The sequence below is a fragment of the Rhinichthys klamathensis genome, unplaced genomic scaffold (genome assembly GCF_029890125.1).
Source record: "Rhinichthys klamathensis goyatoka isolate OS25496 unplaced genomic scaffold, OSU_Roscu_1.1 h1tg000094l_1, whole genome shotgun sequence".
Lineage (NCBI taxonomy): Eukaryota > Metazoa > Chordata > Actinopteri > Cypriniformes > Leuciscidae > Rhinichthys > Rhinichthys klamathensis.
Genome location: NW_026606633.1, coordinates 361763 through 384640, shown reverse-complemented (window position 1 = coordinate 384640; position 22878 = coordinate 361763). Strand labels below are relative to the sequence as shown.

The 22878-nt window shown below is 38.3% G+C and overlaps 1 protein-coding gene across 1 annotated transcript in view; it reads left to right on the top strand.

The window, feature by feature from the left end:
- The window catches only part of obscna (obscurin, cytoskeletal calmodulin and titin-interacting RhoGEF a), a 70656-nt gene that overhangs the window by 2620 nt on the left and 45158 nt on the right, over positions 1 to 22878 (top strand). The window contains exons 2-24 of the mRNA XM_056252258.1: positions 14 to 280; positions 4174 to 4335; positions 4987 to 5091; positions 5165 to 5431; positions 5625 to 5894; positions 8423 to 8689; positions 8881 to 9144; positions 9992 to 10258; positions 10343 to 10612; positions 10690 to 10956; positions 11124 to 11390; positions 11562 to 11834; positions 12211 to 12474; positions 12580 to 12846; positions 12926 to 13192; positions 13283 to 13549; positions 14328 to 14594; positions 14671 to 14937; positions 20058 to 20324; positions 21300 to 21566; positions 21699 to 21965; positions 22053 to 22319; positions 22428 to 22694. Of these exons, the coding sequence (XP_056108233.1) occupies positions 14 to 280; positions 4174 to 4335; positions 4987 to 5091; positions 5165 to 5431; positions 5625 to 5894; positions 8423 to 8689; positions 8881 to 9144; positions 9992 to 10258; positions 10343 to 10612; positions 10690 to 10956; positions 11124 to 11390; positions 11562 to 11834; positions 12211 to 12474; positions 12580 to 12846; positions 12926 to 13192; positions 13283 to 13549; positions 14328 to 14594; positions 14671 to 14937; positions 20058 to 20324; positions 21300 to 21566; positions 21699 to 21965; positions 22053 to 22319; positions 22428 to 22694 (5880 nt within the window). The remainder of the gene's footprint in view (positions 1 to 13; positions 281 to 4173; positions 4336 to 4986; positions 5092 to 5164; positions 5432 to 5624; positions 5895 to 8422; positions 8690 to 8880; positions 9145 to 9991; positions 10259 to 10342; positions 10613 to 10689; positions 10957 to 11123; positions 11391 to 11561; positions 11835 to 12210; positions 12475 to 12579; positions 12847 to 12925; positions 13193 to 13282; positions 13550 to 14327; positions 14595 to 14670; positions 14938 to 20057; positions 20325 to 21299; positions 21567 to 21698; positions 21966 to 22052; positions 22320 to 22427; positions 22695 to 22878) is intronic.

Genomic DNA, 22878 nt, shown 5'->3' with positions numbered 1-22878 from the left:
TTTTTGTCTAAAGTGAATAGAATTCAATTGGTGAAAGGGCTAGAGGATGTGACGCTGTGTGAGAAAGAAGTCTGTACATTTGAGGTGGTCCTCAGCCATGCGTACATCCAGGGTGAATGGACCAGGAATGGACTCCCCCTTAAATCCAGGCCTGTGTGTCGAATTGCCACGCAGGGGAAAAAACACACACTCACCCTGACGCGGGTCACGGTTTCTGACATGGGCGTCATCAGCTTCAAGGCTGAAGGGATCGAAAGCTCAGCTATGCTGACAGTCACAGGTAGGCTACCGCCAATACACAACCTGTCTTTAACCCATGCTTTAACCCTGTAAAACCTGACATATGAAATATAAATTAAACCTGACATATGAAATACAAATGGTCAGAATTTTTTTTTTTTTTTTTTTTTTTAATGGAACAGTATATTGAACCTTTAGAATATATATGTACATACCCTGGCCCTTGCACAATCTGAAAAATGTTAATTTTAATAAAATAAGAGGGATCATACAATATGTTATTTTTTATTTCTGTCATTAATAAGATATTTTACATAAAAGATGTTTACATATAGTCCACAAGACTAAAACAATAGCTGAATTTATGACCCCGTTCAAAAGTTTATACCTGCCTTGAACATATTTTATGTAACATACTACACTCACCTAAAGGATTATTAGGAACACCATACTAATACTGTGTTTGACCCCCTTTCGCCTTCAGAACTGCCTTAATTCAACGTGGCATTGATTCAACAAGGTGCTGAAAGCATTCTTTAGAAATGTTGGCCCATATTGATAGGATAGCATCTTGCAGTTGATGGAGATTTGTGGGATGCACATCCAGGGCACGAAGCTCCCATTCCACCACATCCCAAAGATGCTCTATTGGGTTGAGATCTGGTGACTGTGGGGGCCATTTTAGTACAGTGAACTCATTGTCATGTTCAAGAAACCAATTTGAAATGATTCGAGCTTTGTGACATGGTGCATTATCCTGCTGGAAGTAGCCATCAGAGGATGGGTACATGGTGGCCATAAAGGGATGGACATGGTCAGAAACAATGCTCAGGTAGGCCGTGGCATTTAAACGATGCCCAATTGGCACTAAGGGGCCTAAAGTGTGCCAAGAAAACATCCCCCACACCATTACACCACCACCACCAGCCTGCACAGTGGTAACAAGGCATAGTTAACACGCCAAATTCTGACTCTACCATCTGAATGTCTCAACAGAAATCGAGACTCATCAGACCAGGCAACATTTTTCCAGTCTTCAACTGTCCAATTTTGGTGAGCTCTTGCAAATTGTAGCCTCTTTTTCCTGTTTGTAGTGGATATGAGTGGTACCCGGTGGGGTCTTCTGCTGTTGTAGCCTATCCGCCTCAAGGTTGTGCGTGTTGTGGCTTCACAAATGCTTTGCTGCATACCTCGGTTGTAACGAGTGGTTATTTCAGTCAAAGTTGCTCTTCTATCAGCTTGAATCAGTCGGCCCATTCTCCTCTGACCTCTGGCATCAACAAGGCATTTTCGCCCACAGGACTGCCGCATACTGGATGTTTTTCCCTTTTCACACCATTCTTTGTAAACCCTAGAAATGGTTGTGCGTGAAAATCCCAGTAACTGAGCAGATTGTGAAATACTCAGACCGGCCCGTCTGGCACCAACAACCATGCAACGCTCAAAATTGCTTTTCACCTTTCTTTCCCATTCTGACATTCAGTTTGGAGTTCAGGAGATTGTCTTGACTAGGACCACACCCCTAAATGCATTGAAGCAACTGCCATGTGATTGGTTGATTAGATAATTGCATATGAGAAATTGAACAGGTGTTCCTAATAATCCTTTAGGTGAGTGTATCTTATTCAGGACAGTACCACATAAAATTAACATGCATTTTGTATGATCCCTCATATATATACATATGTTATTTATGTTTATGAGGTTTATAAAATTATGCTAAGTTTTTTTAACAAAGCTCTATTTTTTTGTGGGGAGAAAAACGATGCAATGCAACAGATTGAGAGATGTACAAATAAACATTCCTCAAAAGATGTACAGTATCAAATTTGATGTACAGTATTATATTAGATACTCACATAATAACTTTGTTTTTCTAAAAAGTGATGTTGGGATACTCAAGTAAAACCTAAGTTGCTTCAGTCGAACAAGTGTTCATCATGAAATATTACAAACAATGTAAAAGTTATTTTTAAATTTACTGTATAAAAATCAGTAAAGATTTCAGAGGAAAAAAAAGACATTTACAACAACTTGAAGGGGACTTTTTTTAATTATACTAAAAGGCCTTTCAATTGAAAGGCCAAAAAAAAAAAAAAAGTTCCCCTGATGATTTTGTAAGTTTGCCCACTTACAAAGAAATAAAGGGTCTATCATTTTTATGGTAGGTTTATTTTAACGGATAGAGACAGAATATCAACCAAAAAAATCCAGAAAAAACACTATAACATTATAAAGGTTATAAATTGATTAGCATTTGATCGAGTGAAATAAGTATTTGATCCCCTACCAACCAGCAAGAATTCTGCCTCCCACAGATTGGTTATGTGCCCATGTGGAACACAGATTAGTCTTGTCACTTTTAGAAAGTACTCCTAATGTCAGCTCGTTATGTGCATAAAAGACAGCTGTCCCCAGAATCTGTATCTTTCATTCCAACGTCTCCACTACCGTGGGCAAGACCAAAGAGCTTTCAAAGGACGTCAGGGACCAGATTGTAGACCTGCAGAAGGCTGGAATGGGCTACAAGACCATCAGCAAGAAGCTTGGTGAGAAGGAGAAAACTGTTGCTGCCATTATTCGGAAATTGAAATGCAAAATAACCATCAATCGCCCTCGGTCTGGAGCTCCATGCAGGATCTCGCCTCATGAGGTAAGGATGATCATGAGAAAGGTGAGGGATCAGCCCAGAACTACACGGGAGGAGCTTGTTAATGATCTCAAGGCAGTTGGGACCACAGTCACCAAGCAAACCATTGGTAACACACTACGCCGCAATGGATTAAAATCCTGCAGCGCCCGCAAGGTCCCCCTGCTCAAGAAGGCACATGTACAGGCCCGTCTGAAGTTTGCCAATAAACATCTAATCATTCAGAGAAGGCTTGGGAGAAAGTGCTGTGGTCAGATGAGACCAAAATTGAGCTCTTTTGCATTAACTCAACTCGTGTTCTGAGGAAGAGAAATGCTGACTATGACCCCAAGAACACCATCCCTACAGTCAAGCACAGAGGTGGTAACATTATGCTCTGGGGCTGTTTCTTTGCTAAGGGTACAGGTCGACTTCACCGTATTGAGGGGCTGATGGACGGGGCCATGTACTGTAAAATCTTGGACGAGAACCTCCTTCCTTCAGCCAGAACACTGAAGATGGGTCGTGGATGGGTCTTCCAGCATGACAATGACCCAAAACTTACCGCCAAGGCAACAAAGGAGTGGCTCAAGAAGAAGCACATTAAGGTCTTGGAGTGGCCTAGCCAGTCTCCAGACCTTAATCCTATATACAATCTGTGGAGGGATCTGAAACTTTGAGTTGCAAAGCGACAGCCAAGAAGCCTTTAGGATTTAGAGAGGATCTGTAAAGAGGAATGGACCAAAATCCCTCCTGAGATGTGTGCAAACCTGGTGACCAACTACAAGAAAGGTCTTACCTCTGTGCTTGTCAACAAGGGTTTCTCCACCAAGTAAATGATGTTTTGCTTGGGGATCAAATACTTATTTCACTCACTGAAATGCAAATCAATTTATAAAATATATATAATGTGTTTTTTTCTGGATGTTTTGGTTGATATTCTGTCTCTATCCGTTAAACTAACCCTACCCTACCATAAAAATGATAGACCCTTCATTTATTTGTAAGTGGGCAAACTTACAAAATCATCAGGGGATCAAACAACTGTTTTTTTTTAGCAAAGATTTGATCATGTTGATTCAAAGGCCGTAGAAATGTGCATATAAAATATGATACATTAGGCTTTAGAGGGTTAATGCAATATAAAGTAATTTCTCTGTGTGATAGTGGTAGTAATGCCTCAGATCCCAAATGATTTGGATAATGTACATTTACAGTAGAGAAGTGGTTTTTGTCATTTTAAATGTTACCAAACAAGCTGCTTGTGATAGCAGTTTGCTACTATCCTGTTTCCTTTCTCTCAGCCAGGGATATAAAGATTGTGAAGGATCTTCAGAATGCCAGTGTGACCGAGAGGGAGAGTGTGACATTTATCTGTGAGGTCAACTGGGAAGATGTGGATGGGAAGTGGTACAAGGACGACAGCCGGTTGCGAGCTAGGGACAATGTTAAAATAAGATGTGAGGGTATGTGTGAGAGGTTTTGTGACACTTTGACTTATGGTGGATGTCATTATGTTCATAACAGGGTCATTCTCAAAATATGGTAACAAACATTTCACGTGACTTTTTAGACATGAATAAGAGATTTCAAACTTCTTAATATGAATAGCATAATCCTTAAATTTAACCCAACGTTTATTAAATGACATAGTTTTATGCTATATAGTTTAAAAAAAATTATATTTAAGTTTGTTAAGTGCATAACAAGTCCTTATCTCTGTCGTCTAGCATATTTATTTGTTGATTTAAAAAATAAATAATTTAAGCATTAATTCACAGTATAGCAAGTTTGCAAAAACGCAAAACAAAATAAGTGGATTGTTCAAAAAACTAATTTTCCCTTGATTTCTTTCCATTGATGTTCCAAACTCGTATTTAGAAAATTCAAAAAGCTGTGTATGTAGCTGTGCACCATGTTGAAAAATTAATTTATTAATTTAGTTAATTTAAATTAGTTATTGGTGTTAAATAATAAAAAAAATTATTTGAATTACGCCGGAATATGACAATTTTTTGAGAATGACCAAAAAGGTTTTTTAATTGAAAATGATAATATTTTGTTTTAGAATCTAATTTTCAGCTGCTCTTTCACATTTGATCAAATCTTACAAACAGGTAAAATACACTCCCTGAGCTATAAATCAGTCAAACCAGAAGATGCTGGTGAAATCAGATTCACTGCCGAGAGGGTCTCTTCAACAGCAACACTACGAGTTAAAGGTAAAAATGAGAGCATCGCATTTGATCCGTTTTCTTCAATTGTCTTTGAATTTACCAAGGATGATCATTGCAGAGCTTCCAGTTAATTTTTTGAAGCCCCTGAGGGTGAAGATTGCTATGTACAAACACCGTGCCTTGCTGGAGTGTCAGGTCTCCCGTGACAATGCTGTGGTTAAATGGTACAGAAGAAACCATGAAATTGTGCCAAATGGCAAGTACCAAACTATCAGTGAAGGTGTGTACAGACAGCTCATCATAGATGATGTGGGCTCCTCAGATGAAGACACTTTTATCTGTGATGCTGTTGATGAGAGGACTTCCTGCCAACTGTTTGTAGAGGGTGAGAAGTCATTTTTTTCTAAAGTAAATTTAATCATAATTTAAATACAGTTTACTAATCCAGTTTCAATATTATCGTTGATTTAACAGATTCATTCTTAGTCTACTTTTATTCATTTAGTAGTCAGTTAGTCTATCCTTTTAAAATGTTAGCTAAGACTTTTATGCACTGGATATTTGATCTATTCTTACAGAGCAGGCCATCGGCATTTTGAAAGGACTCAGTTCTGTGGAGGTCATGGAGCCTAAAGAGGCTCGTTTTAAAGTGGAAACCAGTATTAAATTAGAGAGGGCACCAAAATGGACCCTGAATGGGCAGATGCTATGCCCCTGTCCAGAAATCAGGATTGAGAGGCAAGGAACCTCGAACAGACTTATTTTCACCCAAACTGACAGCAGCATGTGTGGCATTGTGCAGTTCACCTCGGGGAAGAGCAAGTCAGAAGCTCAACTCACAGTTACAGGTAATTATCTGGTCAATCTCAAATATTCACAGTAGGGATACACAGTAAATTGGCAGTGTGACGCTGAAGCTTCGATACGTGCTTCGAAACCCTGAACTACAAACCTAGAGAACCACTGCTTCAAAGCTTGCTTTGGTGCGAAAAAAATCATGTGACATATGACGTCCGAAGCAGCAAGTGCTTCATTGCCTGAATGAATCATCTGACTGGTTTGCGGTCCAATCAGGTGATTCACTGGAACGGCGCGTCTCGATTCTGACAGGTGATAGGTTGAAACAGTTTTGAGCGCCTTTTAGTCTTTATAACCACTCTAAACAATGTACAATTGTACAACGTACAAAACCATCAAAATGTGTACCCTCATCTGTTTAATCTTGCAAAAAAAAATGTATGTTCGCCAGCATCATCTGTTCCTTGTGAGCGAGTGTTTTCCAAGTCTGGAGAGGTTGTGAGCAAAAAAAGAAACTGACTCAGTCCAAAAACTGTTGAAAAAATAATGTACCTCAATAAAAATCTTTGAGTGTTCCCCATCCCAAAAATCACCCCCTGCCATAGTTACACAAGCACACCCAACCTATGCCATATTTTCCCAGCACTCTCTCCTAAATAACACAAAACATACATTTATCAATTTTTATTTGTAAATAGAACATTATGCTCTGCATTAGTGTGTGCATCAAAGAGTTTTCAAAGGAAATATAGTTAAAAATCCAAGGGTGATCTTAGCAAAGATGCTTCAGAACTAAAGTAGTTTCTCCAATACTGCTCACTGATTAATTTGACTGCAGCCTTGCTTTTCGCCAGGAGAGGTCGCTGCAACTGAAGCTTCGAGTAATGAACCCATTTTCGAACCAATTGGCTCAAGTGGTTCAGTGCTTCACAAAAGCTTCATTTGGCCATCACTAACCTCCAATACAAATATTTACTGATAACTCAAAAACGGGTACAGGCAAGCAAACGGGCAGATGATACACACAACGTGACATAGACAATAACCAATCAAGACTAACTGAACAGAAGGAGACTAAATATAGATGCAAATGAACAATAACGAGGTGAGGACAGGTGACACGGATGATGATGATGACGAAGAACAGGTGGGTGATTGAGGGAGTGAGTTCAGGTGTGGAGACAAGAAGGATTCTGGGAAGTGTAGTGCAGAGGAGGACCGAGAGGTGCAGACTGAGACTGTGACAATATTAGTTATCGGACAAGTTTTTTAAAAATGATTGGTATCAGAGTATTGGTTATTTAATTGTGTAAGCTCATGTCCACTATTTTTGCATTTAGGCTGCGTTTGCACTGGCTCCAAAAATTAGATTTTTTACTAAAATTTGACACACATCGGAATTTGTTGCATGCGTATACACAAAAATCACTCCTGTATGCACGTTGTAACATGTTGTAAATGGACGTCTTTGACGCTCTTCACCAAGCGCTTACACATACACACAGGAGCGTTTGAAAGCAGCCTTTTATCAGCAGATTTTTTAGAGATCCGCTGACAGACGCATGCTTTCAAATGCTACCGTGTGTATCTGTGTAAGCTCTCGGTGAAGAGCGTCTATTTACAACATGTTTTTGAAGCGTTGATCATTATAGCCAATCACATACATGCATGTTGAGCTTGTGAACACAATGGCCAATCAGATACATGTTGAGCACGTGAACACAATGGCCAATCAGAGGTGTTTAAGAATCCATTCAACAGTGCTCAAAATGCTAGAGGGAAATGCTGGTATAGTCACATTTTTTTTAATTTTTGTACCGAAGTTGGTACTTTTGAATTAATTTAAACTAGTAATTTATTTTAATATAAGCCATTTATCGTTAATTGGCCATAACAAAAATCTGCTTATCTTATCATGAATTTAATATCAGTGCATCCCTAGTCTCGCATAGCCAGACCTTCAGACTGACGACAGAAGGTCTGGACTCTATCGCAGCTTTTCTTGGCCAAGGACCGCCTAAGAGGATGTTTGACTGACATGTAACGCAACCAATCACAGTTCATTTTGTTCCACGTCATGTTTAGGGGCATGACAATATTATGTCGATGTCCCTACAATAACACACCGGTGTGCATCTAATAAATTATTCATTCAAGAGCGTTGTGCAAGTTTACTGCAACAATGGAGCCGCAAACTTCACATATACTTTTGAAAATCCAGCGATTAGTTGATCCTGGTAAGCGCTTATTGTCACAGTTGTAAACACAACGGCTTTCTTCTTCCACGAGGGGTTTTGGCGTCACAGAATTTGTTTCCACGCCGTTAAACTGCGTGACACACGCTTCTCCCGGACATCCTGTAGAATTCAACCAATCAGATCGCGACTTCGAAACTCCTGAAGTGTTTCCAGAAAAGTGTGCCATATGCATCAGACGTTCAGCCAATGGTCTGTGGGCGTGACGTCTGAGGCTGAGACTAGTGCATCCCTAAATCAGAGCATAGAGCCATGCATTTGTATTATATGGCTTGTGAATAATGTGCCTTATGAATCCTTGCTTTCCTACACTTTCCTAATAGAGCGGCCTTTGATCATCAAACAGCCCATTTCAGATGTGGAGGTGAAGGAGAACGGGTCAGTTACTCTCAGCTGTGAGTTCTGTCCATCCCCCAGAGTGGTGCGCTGGTTCAAGGGTAGAACACCCCTGTTTGCCTCCAATAAGTGCACAATGAAGCGAGAAAAGAACCGGGTTGAGATGACCATCCTGGGTGTGAAAGTAGCAGATTCAGGAGAGTATCGGTGTCTGGCTGGTGGCTCGGAGACAAGAGGAAGAATCAGTGTGGAAGGTACCTGCTTTTAGCTACAGTATAAGGGTGTTTAACGTACCTGCAAATTTTAAACACATCATCAAAATAAGACACAATCTGCACTCCCTGGTATAGTCTTCCATATGCACGAGTAGCTTTTCATGAAGCATTTTTTTGAGCACAGATGAGACACATTCAGTACATTAGAAATCATTTTTATTTTCTTGCAGTTAAAAGGTTGAAGATCATAAGACATCTGGAGCAAGTAGAGACTGAGGAAGATGGATGCGCTGTATTCAGTTGTGAACTGAGTCACGAGTCACCCAGTGTCCAGTGGCTTCTCAATGACAGAGTACTGTACACCAACCACATAAACAAAGTCCAGAATTCTGGAAAAGTGTACAGTCTGATTCTAAAGCGACTCGCTCCTCAAGAGAGCCGTGTAACATTCAAAACCTTTGATATCAGCGAGTCTGTGTTCCTCAGGGTCAGAGGTAAGGTTTTCAGTTACCATGGGACTAAGAAAACAGGATTTTTTAACAACCTGCTGTCCAACTCCTCTACATTCAAAGCAGAGACAGACACATGTACAAGAATTTACAACAGATATCGGATATATAATTGTTTCTGCCCAGCACATTCTTAAAGGAATAGCTATAAATTATGGAAGAGATTTAACCCTTTAAGAGCACTATTTCTTTCAATTTACGAGTTCATGCATAAAATGAGTTGTACTTTATTATAAGAAATAGACATACTGTTACAACTCATTTCAGGCCACACAAACAAACTCACTCAGTTAACCTTTCAAATCCAGTGGTTATAATCCTCTCCACTCTATTTTTAAACTAGAGTTTAGGTACTATCCAACCAGCATATCATGGAGCCCCTAAAGGGACATGGTGATGAAAAAAATATGAGATGGACATAAAAAATAAAAAATTAGCATTCTCTTGCAAAAGTTTTGCGTTCAGAGAAACTTTCGCGTTCCCTGAGAAACTTTGCCTTTACTCGTTAAGAAATGAAAAATTTTACGGGTGAATGCAAACTTTCTCAGGGGAACGCTAAACATTTGCGAGAGAATTCAAAAGCATTGACATAATTTTTCCTTCCATCTCATGTTTTTTTCTATTACTATGTCCCTTTAGGGGTTCCGTAGCATCCCTCCTCTATTATTATTTTTTTTTCTAATTCAAACAGTTTCTATAGCAGAATTTTTTCAGTCTGTCTTACTGTACATTATAATGTTGTGATGCCTAAATTCACTTTAGCATGCAAAAGTGAGTGTTAATTTTCTTTGGTATAGATTTCTAATATCGGCCATTTATGTGTGTCTCTTAGAAAAGCCAGCAGTATTTCTCAGGTCACTGGAGGATGTAGCAGGTGAGGAGCGTGGAGAAGTCCTTCTGCAGTGTGAGGTTTCCAAGCCGTCTGTAACTTCTGTCTGGAGGAAAGATGGTGAAATTCTGACTGTCAATGAGAAGTATGAGATTCTTCATTTAGGAAAGTCATTGACTCTTATAATTCGCAAGCTGAGAAAGGACGATGGAGGGGAGTACAGTTGTGATATTGGCTGCAGCCAAACTAAAGCGAAAGTCATAGTTCGTGGTAGGTTTCATGATCTCTAATTGAATCTAATTGAAATAATTAACAAAAAAATACATTTTATTTAAACTGAGGGTCTTTTTTCAGACCTGCGCGTTACCATTACCAAACGCATACGGACAACAACTGTGCTGGAAGGGGAAGACTGCAGTTTTGAGTGTGTCCTGTCCCATGAAATCATCGATGAAGCATTGTGGATCTTGAATGGCAAACTGATTGTCAGCAATGGACGGATCATAGTCACTAACCAGGGGTGCAAATACACAATGAGCATTCAGGAAGTTATTATATCTGATGCCGGAGAAGTGGTCTTTACCATCAAAGATCTCAGTTGCAGGACTATGTTGTTCGTCAAAGGTGATCATTTAAATTCGCAAATAATGCAAGTTTCCAAGTTCAGCATTGCTTACGCTCTGTCTCTTCTGTTTTCTCAGAGAAGCCTGTGAGAGTGTTTAGGGATATGCTAAATGTTAAAGCGACACCCGGTGAAGATCCAGAGCTCAGCTGTGAGATCACCAAACCTGATGCAACAGTTAAATGGCTGAAAAATGGGCGAATAATTAGAGTCAGCCCAAAATATGAAATAACCCAAAAGGATTATTTGGTGAAGCTCATCATCCATAATGCAGCCATAATGGACTCAGGAGAGTACTGCTGTGAGGCTGATGGGATTGCTACAAGGGCAAGATTAGATGTCAGAGGTAAATACTTCCTTATTCACTATTGTACATTTGAGTTGGCTCATTTTATACACTTTATTAATTTTTCCCAGTGCAACTGCTCTTTCAGTGATTGACCGATCAAGTTCATTTTATTCTGCTGAATGCCATTTACACTGTTACTCTCTCTTTTGTCGTAATGCATTTAGACTTGCAACAAACATTTGCGAAGGAACTGAAGGATTTGCGTGCAGAGGAAAAGGGCACAGTGATCATGGAGTGTGAAACCAGGAGGGCCACCACTACCGTGAACTGGTTAAAAGGCTTGATGGTGCTCAGCTCGGGACAAAAGTACATGATGAAGAAAAAGGATGTTGTCCTCACTCTGACCATCTTCAGTCTGGAGAAGAGTGACAGTGCCGTCTACACCTGTGACGTTGGGACAATGCAGAGCAGGGCATTACTTACAGTTCAAGGTAGCCAAACAACAAATGGTTTAAAATTCTTTCAGAATTATATACCTTTGAAAAAGTGAATCTGAGATGGGTTACTAGAATAAAGTGTTTGAACACTATTTTATAGTCACTTTATGAATTGTAAAAGTTTTTATGCATCTATTGGATTTTTCATATGAATCTGGCTCTCAGGTCAAAAAGTGGTCATTGTGGATGAGCTAGAAGATAAAGAGTGTCTAGAAGGAGATACCATCGTCTTCAAGTGTCGGATCTGCCCAAGTGACTATACTGACATTAAATGGTACCTGGATGAGACCTTGCTCTATACTAATGATCTTAACGAGATCAAGATGATGCCTGGTGGCTACCACACTCTTACCTTTAAACAGCTTGCACGTAAAGACACCGGCACCATCTCCTTCGAGGCTGGGGACAAAAGATCATATGCGTCACTATTAGTCAGAGGTAACTATTATAAATCATGACATTTGACAAGATGCATGTGGCATATAAGCTTGAAATAGCGGATTGCCGTTAATAATGCTCACAAAATAGCCTTTTAAGGTGAAACTAGTCAATATGTCTTTTACTGCTTTGATATTATAAAAGGATCATGATACATATAATTTTTTATACATAATGTTACACATAAAATATATATTTTGAGGTTTCAAACAAAAAAGGAGGCTTTTAAAGAGGCTTATGTGTAAACTTTTGTTGTCTTTGTTGTCTATCATAAAATGAAAAATGTGAAACATAAGAAAATACAGTGCAGATCAGAATAATGTACAACATAAATAAACTGAAATATGTCTTTGTAATAAACCTCTTTGAATAACAGAGAGACGCCCCACGATAACTAAAGCATTGGAGGACACAGAAGCAATTGAAGGAGGAAGTTTGGTGCTGTTATGCAAGACCTCAAAGCCATGTCATATTGTTTGGTACAAAGATGGCTGTTTAGTCTGGAATTCCTCAAAGTACTTAGTTAGTCGATCTGGGAATGAGGCCAGGCTGGCCATCCGTGATGTGAAAGACAGTGACGCAGGGGTGTACGAGTGCGATGCAGGATCGGTTAGCAGTAAAGCCACTTTGACTGTTAAAGGTATTTCAGATGTCTCATTTCCACATTCGCATTCTACCATGTGGGAGGTTTTAGTTTTACTACTTTTTCTAAAATTACATCATCTTTATGTTTGTTTCACATTAGTTATCCTTGCTGAGTTTACAAAAGCTCTTCAGAACCAGGAGGTCAAAGAGGGAGAGAGTGTGACGCTGACGTGCGAATACTCTATACCCGGCGTCCAGTTTGTCTGGCGCAAAGGACCTGAGACACTAAAATATAGTGATAAGTACCACATGAGGCAGAGGAAATCTTGCATTTCTCTTACAATACACAATCTGATGCCGGAAGACTCTGGGAATTACACATGCATTTGCAGAGACCAAAAAACTATGGCTACTGTTACAGTCAATGGTACTGATTTCTATGAAAATGAATTCAAAACATTTGTCTTTGATTTGTAGCTTCACTTGTACCATTCCCTCTTTTCCAGCGGTTCCTATATCATTTGTTAAAGAGCTCAAGAACCAAGAGACAGAGGAGGGTAAAAATGTGACATTACGCTGTGAGCTTTCTAAAGCTGGAATCCCTGTGGAATGGTTGAAAGGTGAACAAAAGCTCTGTCCTGGCGAGAAGTATCAGATGAGACACATAGTCACCATACTGGAGCTGGTAATCAGAAGTCCAGTGCCTGAGGACAGTGGAACGTACATCTGTGTGTGTGAAGATCAAAGGACCAAAGCTATTATCAAAATACGAAGTAAGACAAGATGTTGAATATAAAGACTTTGCCTCTCCAATGATCTGAATGCTGAAAATGGAGCTTATATATTCTTTAATATTTCCTTAGCTCAACCCATTACGTTCAAACAGAAGTTAAGAAATCAAATAGCTGAGGAGGGAAACAGCATAATCTTACATTGTGAGATATCCAAACAAGACATCCCTGTTGAGTGGAGAAAGGGGAACAACCTGCTCAAGTCCGGAGAGAAGTACAAGATCAGGCAGAGAGGCTGCATGCTAGAGCTGAAGATTTTCAATTTGACACAAGAGGACAGTGGAGTCTATAGCTGTACAAGTGAAACTGCCCAGACATCAGCCAACATTACTGTTAGTGGTAAGCTACTTCAAAAGTCATCATCCAAAATAAGGATTTTTTCTAATACTTGCCCAGTCAGGCCAGTAGTTCAGGCCAGAGCACTTGACCTGCCAATTTTTCAATGCCACTAAAACAAAATAGTGATCATTTAACAATGCTTTTTTATATTTGCTAAAATATAAGTAGAAATATATATATATCTTAGGTATAAATATTTATATTTATTAAGTATACTTAACAAAAATGTTCACCAATTAATTTTTTACTGCTTTGATTTTTAAAAAAATTGTTTATTAATATTACACATATATAATGTTATATAGAACATATATAAAAAGTTTGTGTAAGCTATTAAAAACCTGTGTATAAGAGTAATTTTATATGTGTGCGTACATGTATGGGCAGTATGTGTGTGTATAAATATTTATATTTATTATGTACAATTTTGAAACAAGCTAGAAATTATACAGGTATAATCATGTCACTTTCCCCCAAAACTTTGTCAAAAATCTATTTTATCCAGCTAGATAAAATAACAATAAAATAATAATAATAATAATAATAAAATAACTAATAATTTGCTAGGAATAAAAATGGTTGTCAAAATCAATGAATGTTTTATTTATTTATTTATAGTGGCAACTGGCAACTCAGCATTGGTTTGGACAAGTGACTGCAGTCAGCTGGTCCGAAACTGTCTTACACTTAATGTTGAATGCTAGTTTACAACAAATTTAGCCTGTTTGTTTGCCAAAGTAAATAAGGATGTACTTATTTGTTTATTTTTGTTCTTTAGGTCAACCTGTCACTTTCAAAGAGAAGCTGAAAAACCTGGTAGCCGAGGAAGGGAAGATGATAAAATTGCATTGTGAGCTTTCCAAAACCGGTGTCCCAGTAGAATGGTGGAATGGAGACGAGCTGCTCCAGCCTGGAGAGAAGTATAAGATGAAAGAACGAGACGCATCAGTTGAGCTGATCATCTGTGAGGCCGTACCTGAAGACAGTGGAGTCTACAGATGTGTCTGTGGAGACCAAAAGACCAAAGCTACAATCAAAATTGTTGGTAAGGTTTTGTTTCATTGAGTTTTTGTTATTGATACAAAATGTATCTTATTATAAAACATATGTTGGTTGCTCAGGTGCTCCAGCTACTTTTAAACAAAAACTTACGAACCAAGAAGCTCTTGAAGGGGAATCTATAACCTTACACTGTGAGCTCTCCAAAGTTGGAGTACCTGTGCAATGGTGGAGAGGAGATAAACCGCTCCTTCCAGGGCCACGGTACCAGACGAGGCTGGATGGAAGGACAGCTGAGTTGGACATAACTAATATTTTCTCTGAAGATGCTGGAATATACAGCTGTGTGACTGGAGGCCAAAAGACCACAGCTGAAGTGAAAGTCAAAGGTAAGGTCTAAAGAATGTTAAAAATATATACACAACAACTTTAAAGATTTTTTTTTCATTAATCGATTTAATAGCAAAGATGTATTAAATTGATCAAAAGTGGCAGTAAAGACATTTATGATATTATATAAGATTTCTGTTCTTTTGAACTTTCTATTCATCAGAGAATCCAGATTTTTTTTATAACGATTAACACAAAAATATTAAGCAGCACAACTGTTTTCAACATTGATATTAACCCTTAAAGACCTATACAGCCGCCGGCGGCTAAAAATAACTGTTGTTCTTAAATGTTAAAGAACTTTTGAACCGCTACTCCAATCTGTATGCTTTAAAAAGTCCCATAAAGAGGAGATTCACGGCTTTTCTGTGAAATCGGGTTAATCGCGTTTGGACATTCAGAAGCTCCGTAGTGAATGTGATTGCGTCATCAAGTTTTGATCAGCATTGATTCGTCAAAGAAACCCATGCGGTTTGTTCCTCTGAGCCAATCATGAATGACTGTTGATGCTTTGTCCCACCCTCATGCCCAGATTGGTTGAAACTATCATCTACTCAACCAATAAACATAGTTCTTGGTCTTTTGCACGAACAACTAGCATCATTCTATGGAAATTTGAACTGAGGTAAAGTGAAAGTAGTTCATATAGGCTATGTGTGTGTGTGTGTAGTGTGTGTGTGTGTGTGTGTGTGTGTGTGTGTGTGTGTTTAATACATATAAAGTTTCTTTTGCTTCAGTGTTCTATTAAAATGTTTCTATTTATTTTACTTCCTAAACTTTTTTGGACACATCTAAATTGTCAGTAAATAAAAAACACCAGCTTTTCACTGAAAATCGCCTATAATAATGTTGTAATAAATGTCTATAGCCTAACTTGCTTAGGGATTGTTACATGTAGTCAAAATTACATCTGGAAATGTAGAATATCCAAGTACAGCTTTCTAAAGGAAAAAATCCAAACTTCAGGAGGATTTGAGTTGAGTAAAAAAAATCACAAAAAATATGCTGCCGTTTTTCTTATATCTGGTAAATTCATCCATTCTAAGACAAAATAAATGTAAAATTGGATTATTTAAATGAGATAGATTGAAACTTCAAGTTCTCCTGTTAAAAATGATATATGACACTTGATGCCGACTGCTATAATGGGTTAGAAAAACAAAGAAAAGAACAGGCGGTGCAGGTGCTCCAAAAATGGTCTAGGTCTTTAAGGTCTTTAATAAGAAATGTTTCTTGAGCACCAAATCAGCATGTAAGAATGGTTTCTGAAGGATCATGTGACACTGAAGACTGGAGTAATAGCTGAAAATTCAGCTTTGAAATCATAGGAATACATTTTAAAACATTTAAAAATAGAAAACAGCTGCTTTAAATTGCAATAATATTTCACAATATTACAGAATTTAGTGTATTTTTGATAAAATAAATGCAGGCCTTATGGGCATAAGAGTCATTTTTGGGTGTTTTCACACTTGGCAGTTTTGGTTTAATTAAAACTAACTCTAAAGCGATTGTTCTGTTAATGTGGTTCATTTGAATATGAGTGAACACTTCCAAATGAACTCTGGTGCGGCTCGACTGAAAAATGAACGCAACACGGAACAAAGACATATAAATTGAACAAAAACTGGACGTGATTTCACAAGATACGACTCTAAAAAAGGACAGAATGCTCAAGCATACCTGGTTCCATATAATTTGGTACAGGTGTCAGAACAGTTTCAGCGGTTCATGAAGTCATGAAAGGCACTTCTGCCTTCGCTTTGCGGTCCTATATCCGGTTGCCTTTTTTTTTTTGGTTTGTTTTTCTTTGTTTAAGCAAATTAGTTTTTTGTTTATTTGCTCTATAACTGGTCAAACTGGTCTTAAACAAAAAATATCTGTAGCCATTTGAAATTAGATGCACCAATGCATTTTAATTATGATGATAAAGATGGTACACACATGTAGCATGAGCAGTTATTTTTGGATTTAAAGTAAAATTTAAAGTTTATATGGAGATATGAGGGAAAGAAAATGCCATCAAAGTTTTTCTGAAGACAATCAGTTCCCTTAAGAGATACATTCATATAAACCCCAACCCCCAATTCAATATTTATATATTTCTTCTTATATTTTGCGCATATACTTTGTGCCTGGTACAGTATTTTCTCTGATGGCTTGTCTGATTTCTCTTCACGTCAGTCTTCAGCACCAAAATGGTTGCAATTTCAAACCTTGTAAGGGACTGTTCGTTATTTATTTAAGGGGCCACCGGAGGAGATTTGAGATCTGTAGTCAAAAAAGACTTGACCCTCCCTTCGCCAGCAATAATTTTTTCTATGACCCTCCAAAATGATTGTGAAAAAAGGCATGACCCTCCCCGATAATTTATTGATTACTTCTGTATGGGTTTTCCGCTTGGCAAAGATGTTCAGATAGCCATTCCATGATAAACGACTAAACTCCTGCTTTCTCATCTTGCTAGGGCTGTAACGATAGACCAAACCTACAATTCGGTTCGTATCACGATTTTTTATTTGAAAATAAATAAATAAATAAATCATGTTTTCGGTGCTGATGCAGTGGTGACGCGTTCATGTAAAATGTAAGGGTGGCGCTGCCAATAAAGTATCTTAAAGCTGCCACAAAGAACCGCCAAAAGTAATGATTATGAATAATATAGCAAGGGGACATTTTAATTGTTTATTAATAAACAAGTCTTTGTCAGTGTCCTGCAAATATAAAGATGACGATGCTGACTCGCGATCTTCGCAGTAGAGAGAACGCGCCAGAGAGAAATGCACATTTCATACAAGCAGAGAGCAGTCTGTAGTCTGTTTTCTTTAGTTTTGAATTGTTCTGTTAAAAAGTAGACATGTCAAGCTTTCTATATATTTATCAGGTCTGTGAGGCAAGTAGCCTACCTTAGGCTATATGCTGAGTTTCGGTTCATTTATTAGACGAGAGTCCAGTTCACGCGCTGGAGCCTCCGTGTCATGATGATTTTCTACTATATTTACTTCTTATTTATTAAATCCAGGCAATTGGTTGATGAAACATTGATTAAAATTAAGATACAATTAATAAAAAACGAAATTCACTTTAAAGAAAGGCTTTGTGCTTTCTGTTTGAGGTCTCTGAAAGTTTTAAAGTCACTTTCAGAGCGGTCATGTCCAACGGAGAACGGTCACGTCAGTAAAAAAATTTTTCCCTCATAATAAATGCGAACATGAAAAAAATAAAAAGAATATTTTGTGTTATGTGTATTAACAGTCTCAAACCAGGACAATTCGATGGTTGTTGTGGTTATGTCGTTATTTCGACATATGTGTGCATCATGCAACAATCAAGATGTGCATTTGTAAATCCAGCTATATTTGCTTCTTATTAATTAAATCCAGGCAATTGGTTGATGAAAAATTGATTAGAATTAAGATACAATTTATACAAAACGAAATTCACTTTAAAGAAAGGCTTTCTAAAAAACAAAACTTAATGAAGTGGTCAAAATCATGTCTGGCCATGTCTCCCGATATATTGCGTAGGCTATACTTTTCATAATCAACATAGATGGAAAAAAAACAACATTATAATAAATATGAAACTAAATGCGCTTATTATGGCTACAACACATATACAGACTCTATTTGTACAAATTGCTGCAAATTCATTTAATTCTGAATTTTGCACACAAGTTAAAAGGCATTTGTTTGTGCATGGTAAAACATATCTGCAACATCAAGTTCACTGATAATTGTGCATGCATTTATTAATCATTATGATACTAAAATCATAATAAAGTAGTAGGCTTCCCTTTCAATAGTCCAAATTCGCGGTGGCGCTGCCATTGTCTTTCTTCAGTGGATTTCTTCAGCTCCTGATTTGTCAAATTCAGATAAATCGACACATCGGCTCATTCAACTGCACAGCGCACACACCTCACGAATTCAAGCCTACAGCTCCCGAACTTTTTAGACATGTTTAAAAATTATCGTGAGGTCGAGAGGTTCGGCTCGGCTCGTATCTTCCTAGCACACAACATGAGCCGCAACATGCGAGCACAACCGATTTCCACGCGATTACTCCCGAGTGAAAAAAAATAATCTGCGAGTTCGTAAAACAGCAAAAAATCGCACCGTGTAAGCCCGCCTTAAGGGAGTATGAATATATAAACAGACGTTTCAGTATTAAATGCATTTTCTTAGAATTTATATTTCAAGTTTTGACTGCAAATGTCAGTCCATAATGCTGGAATTGCCCACTTTTAAAGAATTTATCCTCAACTAGTTTTTTTTTTTGGTGTAGGTCTACGTATTTTATTATGTTAACTTCAAATAATACTAATAGTAGGCTAATTTAAAAATGTGGTAGCCCTATATCCAACACATCACACTCCACTGATATGGTGGCATTTCAGTAGATTTACTCACTAACATTGCTGTGGAAACACAATAAGAATGGAAACTAAAATAGTATCGTGCTACAGCGCACATCAGCTGCAGTTCTGGCGCCTCAGTCCCATTACTGTAAAACTCGACGTACATTCACATCACATGTTAATGCCGCGGTAACACTCACAGGACACTGCACTTATTCGCAATCACAAAAGTTCATTATTTGCTCGTGCTTTAAAGCTTTGCCGGGTAAACATTACTTTGGCGTTCTGTTCTAATACACTTTTTCTGAGCGCGTACTGAAGTGCGCGCGCACTGTCAAACAGCGCCAAACTGGATTTTTGTTGGGTCAGACCATAGATAGCGATGGGGGGCCGAGACCGAGAGAGCTACATAAAGCTACATGGAAAAAATATGCACCAAACAAGCCACTTTGAAATTTAGCTGTTTTAATGAATACAAAAGTTGGGTGACCCTCCCCTATAGACTAAAAAAAGTTGGATGACCCTCCCCTCAACAAAGAATAAAAACACATGACCCTCCCCTATTTTCCTCCGGTGGCCCTTTCCATAAATACCGAACGGTCCCTAAAAGCTTTTTTTTTTTTTTATCTTTAACTAAATGAATTATTTTGAACACACCATAAATCTTACAGACTTTTGAACGATAGCGTATATATCATGATTTCTGCTTGTGAGGTAATGGTTTATATTAAAAGACCAAAAATGTCAATATTTTCTCAGCTCGTCCGATTACATTCAATCGAGAGCTTCAGAACCAGGTGTCTATAGAGGGTGAGAGTGCAGTATTTACCTGTGAGCTTTCAAAGCCTGGTGCTCCAGTCGAATGGAGGAAAGGTAGAGTAATTCTGAAAGCTGGAGCCAAATATCATACGAAACTGGAGGGACGATTAACCAAACTGGTGATAAATAATCTTGTTGAGGATGATGCAGGAAATTACACCTGCAAAACCAAAGATTCACAATCAACAGCCAAATTGATGGTTCAAGGTAATATCCGAATTACTGCTGAATTTTTGACATTGTGGATTTCATATGCATTTCATTTTCATGACCATGTGATTTTTTTTTCTAGCACTGAGTGATCAAGTTCTTCCATTTCATTTAAAATGGCCATTACCTCCACAGCTACTACCCTAGTCAGGTTATGCGATAATGAATTTAACAAGGATGAAATCGAGGTTGTGAGGGATAGACTTACAGTCTTTACTTTGGCAGGCACTATATAAAGGCACTAGATCACGTAATTTTCAAAACTTTTTCAAAACTGTTACTCGCAACTTTCAAAACTGTTAGTCAAAGGGAGTTCTTGTCTTCTGAATTTTTTTCTGAAAGACTTTTGGTCAACTGAACAATCAGCATGTTGAACGCACTGTACTTCTAAGTTCTAACCCTCACAGTCTTATTTTCATTCCTGGCTAAAATTCAATTTGGTGCTACCCTGATTAAGGTCTATCTATAGCATGCTGTAATGGCGTTACACAAGCCCACTACATAGGTTTAATTAATCTCTCAACAGTGATATAAATCACTGTTGGATTTTCATTACATGATGTTTAAATTCATACCCTCTAATTACACTCCATATTTGGCATCAGAGGAGTCTTGATATGACAAATCCCTTGATATATTATTGGTTGATAAAAACTGTAACGTAGAAATGCAGCTTTTGTCGGGATTTTCCCCAATTCATTACAACTTGGGCTGGTTATGAAGAGCTATAGTGTGTTCGTGTACATAACGCATAAATAAAATATACCCCAATTCATTTAGATGATAGATGAACCCCAATTTATTTTAGGTTTTGCTAGTTATTAAAGTTGATTGAGCACAAAAAGTGTCTACTGGTAAGTTTTTGGTAACACTTTGGTGGGAAGACACAACATTCACACTTTTGAAGAGCCTATAACTTTCAATACATGAAAACCGGCTTTTTTTTATTTTTTAATTCTTGGCTTTCTGAAGGACTCCCTGCTACCTTTAAAGCAACTCTGAAGAACCAGGAACCTCAGGAGGGGAACAGTGTCACTTTGCACTGTGAACTTTCTAAGCCAGGAGTTCGAGTAGAGTGGTGGAAAGGAGAAGAAATGCTCAAGACTGGAGAAAAATATCAATTGAGACACAAAGAAGCAAAAGCTGAACTGCTAATAAGGAAGGCACAACCAGAAGACAGTGGAGTTTATCGATGTGTCTGTGAAGATCAAAAGACCGAAGCCACCATCAAAGTTAATGGTATGAATGTGTTCCAGGAAGTTTTCAAATTCAAGTTCCTGTAATTGAGCATTAGCCAATTTTTGCTAGAAATAATCTATGAAAAGATTTGATCGAAAACATGATCAGATATGCAATATCTGCTTTGTATAGCTCTCCCCATCACTTTCAAACAAGAACTTATGAATCAAGAGGGTGAAGAAGGGAACAACGTCACCTTGCGCTGTGAGCTCTCAAAGGCCAGTGCTGGTGTGGAGTGGTTGAAGGGAGAAGAAGTACTTAAGCCTGGAGAAAAGTACCAGATGAGACAGATTGCAACTAAAATGGAGCTTGTTATCAGGAAAGCCATACCTGAAGACAGTGGAGTCTACTTTTGTGTGTGCCCTGATCAGACATCCAAAGCAACGGTTAAAATCAATGGTACGAACCTCAATCAAACGATTTTATAATTGCCAATTTTGACAAATATTCTCCTTAGGTGACACAAATATATTTATGATTTCTTAGCTTTCCCAATCACGTTCAAACAAAACTTGAGAAATCAAGAAGTGGTGGAGGGCAACACTGTTGCTTTGCGTTGCGAGCTTTCCAAACCGGGCGCCTCTGTGAAATGGTGGAGGGGTGAAGAGATGCTGCGAGTTGGAGAAAAGTACCAGATGAGGATCGAGGGAAGGATTGCTGAACTACTTATCAAGAATGTCAACTCTGAAGATATAAGCTCCTACAGCTGCACTACGGGAAAGGAAAAGACAACAGCAGAAGTCAAAGTCAAGGGTACGCTCTACTACTGCAAGATCAGATATTGTTATACTTTAGTAATAGCTTTCCTCTTTCAAATCATTCTCAAACTTAACTTGAACACATTTTTCATGGTTTCCATAGCTCTACCCGTCACTTTTAAACAAGAACTCCAAAACGAAGTAACTAAAGAAGGTGGGCAAGCTGTGTTAAGGTGTGAGCTCTCTAAACCCGGCACTCAAGTAGACTGGAGAAAAGGAAGAATTATTCTCAAACCCAATGACAAGTATGAAATAAAGCAAGAGGGAACATTCACCAAACTGGTCATACATAATGTTGAAGCAAGTGATGCTGGGAGCTATTCATGTAAAACCAAGGATTCTGAGACAACTGCTGAGCTAACCGTTAAGGGTAAGGCATGCAGACGTTTTGCAGAGGCGGCTTGGCACATTTTGGTCTTTTTGGCTTGCTATTCATGGGAGCCATTCATGTAAAACCAAGGATTCTGAGACAACTGTTGAGCTAACCCATAAGGGTAAGGCATGCAGACTTTTTGCAGAGGCGGCTTGGCACATTTTGGTCTTTTTTGGCTTGC